The 1,395-nt window shown below is 43.2% G+C and overlaps 1 protein-coding gene across 1 annotated transcript in view; it reads left to right on the top strand.

Annotated features, from left to right (window-relative positions):
- Positions 1 to 1,395, top strand: part of LOC100533292 (glutamate receptor 1) — a gene marked incomplete in the record, with an annotated part of 42,396 nt that overhangs the window by 36,624 nt on the left and 4,377 nt on the right. Inside the window, 2 exon segments of the mRNA XM_013089585.2 lie at positions 88 to 199; positions 900 to 1,025. Of these exon segments, the coding sequence (XP_012945039.1) occupies positions 88 to 199; positions 900 to 1,025 (238 nt within the window).

Here is a 1,395-nt window from a genome sequence, read left to right as displayed (position 1 = left end):
TAGGTTTGCTCAAATACCAGAGGAGTCTTGTTGGCGAACGGGCATGGGCTTAAAGGGTTAAAGTAGCTCCATCGTTTTCCTCCTCAGGGACCCGATCAACGTTGCCGTCCTGAAACTGAAGGAGGAAGGCCGTCTGTATACCCTGCATCAGGAGTGGTGGGTGGAGAAGGGCCAGTGCGGTGGGGCCCACGGGGGAAAGGTGAGTGGATGCTTTGTCACACACTACTCCACAGCTTGCTTAGTGAACACAGTAACACTCCTCCACAGCTTGCTTAGTGAATACAGTAACACTCCTTCACAGCTTGCTTAGTGAATACAGTAACACTCCTCTACAGCTTGCCTAGAGTACAATGAAGCAACACTGCATCTCGGTTGGCTATATTTTCTTAAACTCAGAGTGTAATGTAGATGTTGTGTGTGTAGAGGGGTGGGCGGGTGTGCTTTCAGCAGTTGGCGAGGGTGAGGGGTCGATTAGCTACATCCTCATGGGTAAAGAATCAGGGCTGGGGAGGGGTGGGGGTGTCGACTGAAAAGAACTATTTGCTCGATTTTGAAAGATGTTTAAGTTAAAGTACGCCTTTTTTTAACACAGCTTCTGCTTTTAAATTGTACTATTTAGATAATATTAATGTGTCTGTTGTTTGAAAACTGTTGACTCCGCTGTTGAACCATACATTTTTTCAACACACATGTATGACTCAGTTGATATACCATACGTTCTTTCCAACATCACACTTATGGCTGTTATTATAATATGATACTATTCCTCCAACATCACATGTATAAATCAGTCGTTATACCATACGTTTTTCAACCTGACTCTTATGACCCTATTACAATATCATACTTTTCTTTCAACATCTCACTCTTGACCATTTTAAACTCTGAACCGTCCCCAGCAAAAGGTGAAACTGTCCCTGACACTCAGTAATGTGGCCGGCATCTTCTACATCCTGATCGTAGGTCTTGTTCTGGCCATAATACAGGGCGTGTTTGAGTTCATGTGTTTCCGGGCCAAGCATAAGGTGAGACCATATTATTACCTTTAACTTTCTTGCTCACTGTCTTTTCCACAACTTGTCGGATTCATTTTTTCTCTGCAGTTGTAACGCTTCTAATGTATTAAGTATTATAATGTTTGTGTATATAAATATAGACCTAGGGGTGTATAGAGAGAGTGAAATAGAGAGACAGAGGGAGGGGAGAGATCGGACAGACAGACAGACAGACAGACAGACAGACAGACAGACAGACAGACAGACAGACAGACAGACAGACAGACAGACAGACAGAGAGTCAAAGATAAAGTAGGCGTGCCCATGACCATTTCGAATGACTTATTGTACATAAGGTGTTGGATTTAGAAATCTCTTTTGTTATATTTGCCAGCGCTAT

The sequence above is a fragment of the Aplysia californica genome, unplaced genomic scaffold (assembly GCF_000002075.1).
Source record: "Aplysia californica isolate F4 #8 unplaced genomic scaffold, AplCal3.0 scaffold00991, whole genome shotgun sequence".
In the NCBI taxonomy this organism is placed as follows: Eukaryota; Metazoa; Mollusca; class Gastropoda; order Aplysiida; family Aplysiidae; genus Aplysia; species Aplysia californica.
The sequence above is the reverse complement of the archived record's forward strand: the minus strand, read 5'-3'. Positions and strand labels throughout refer to the sequence as shown.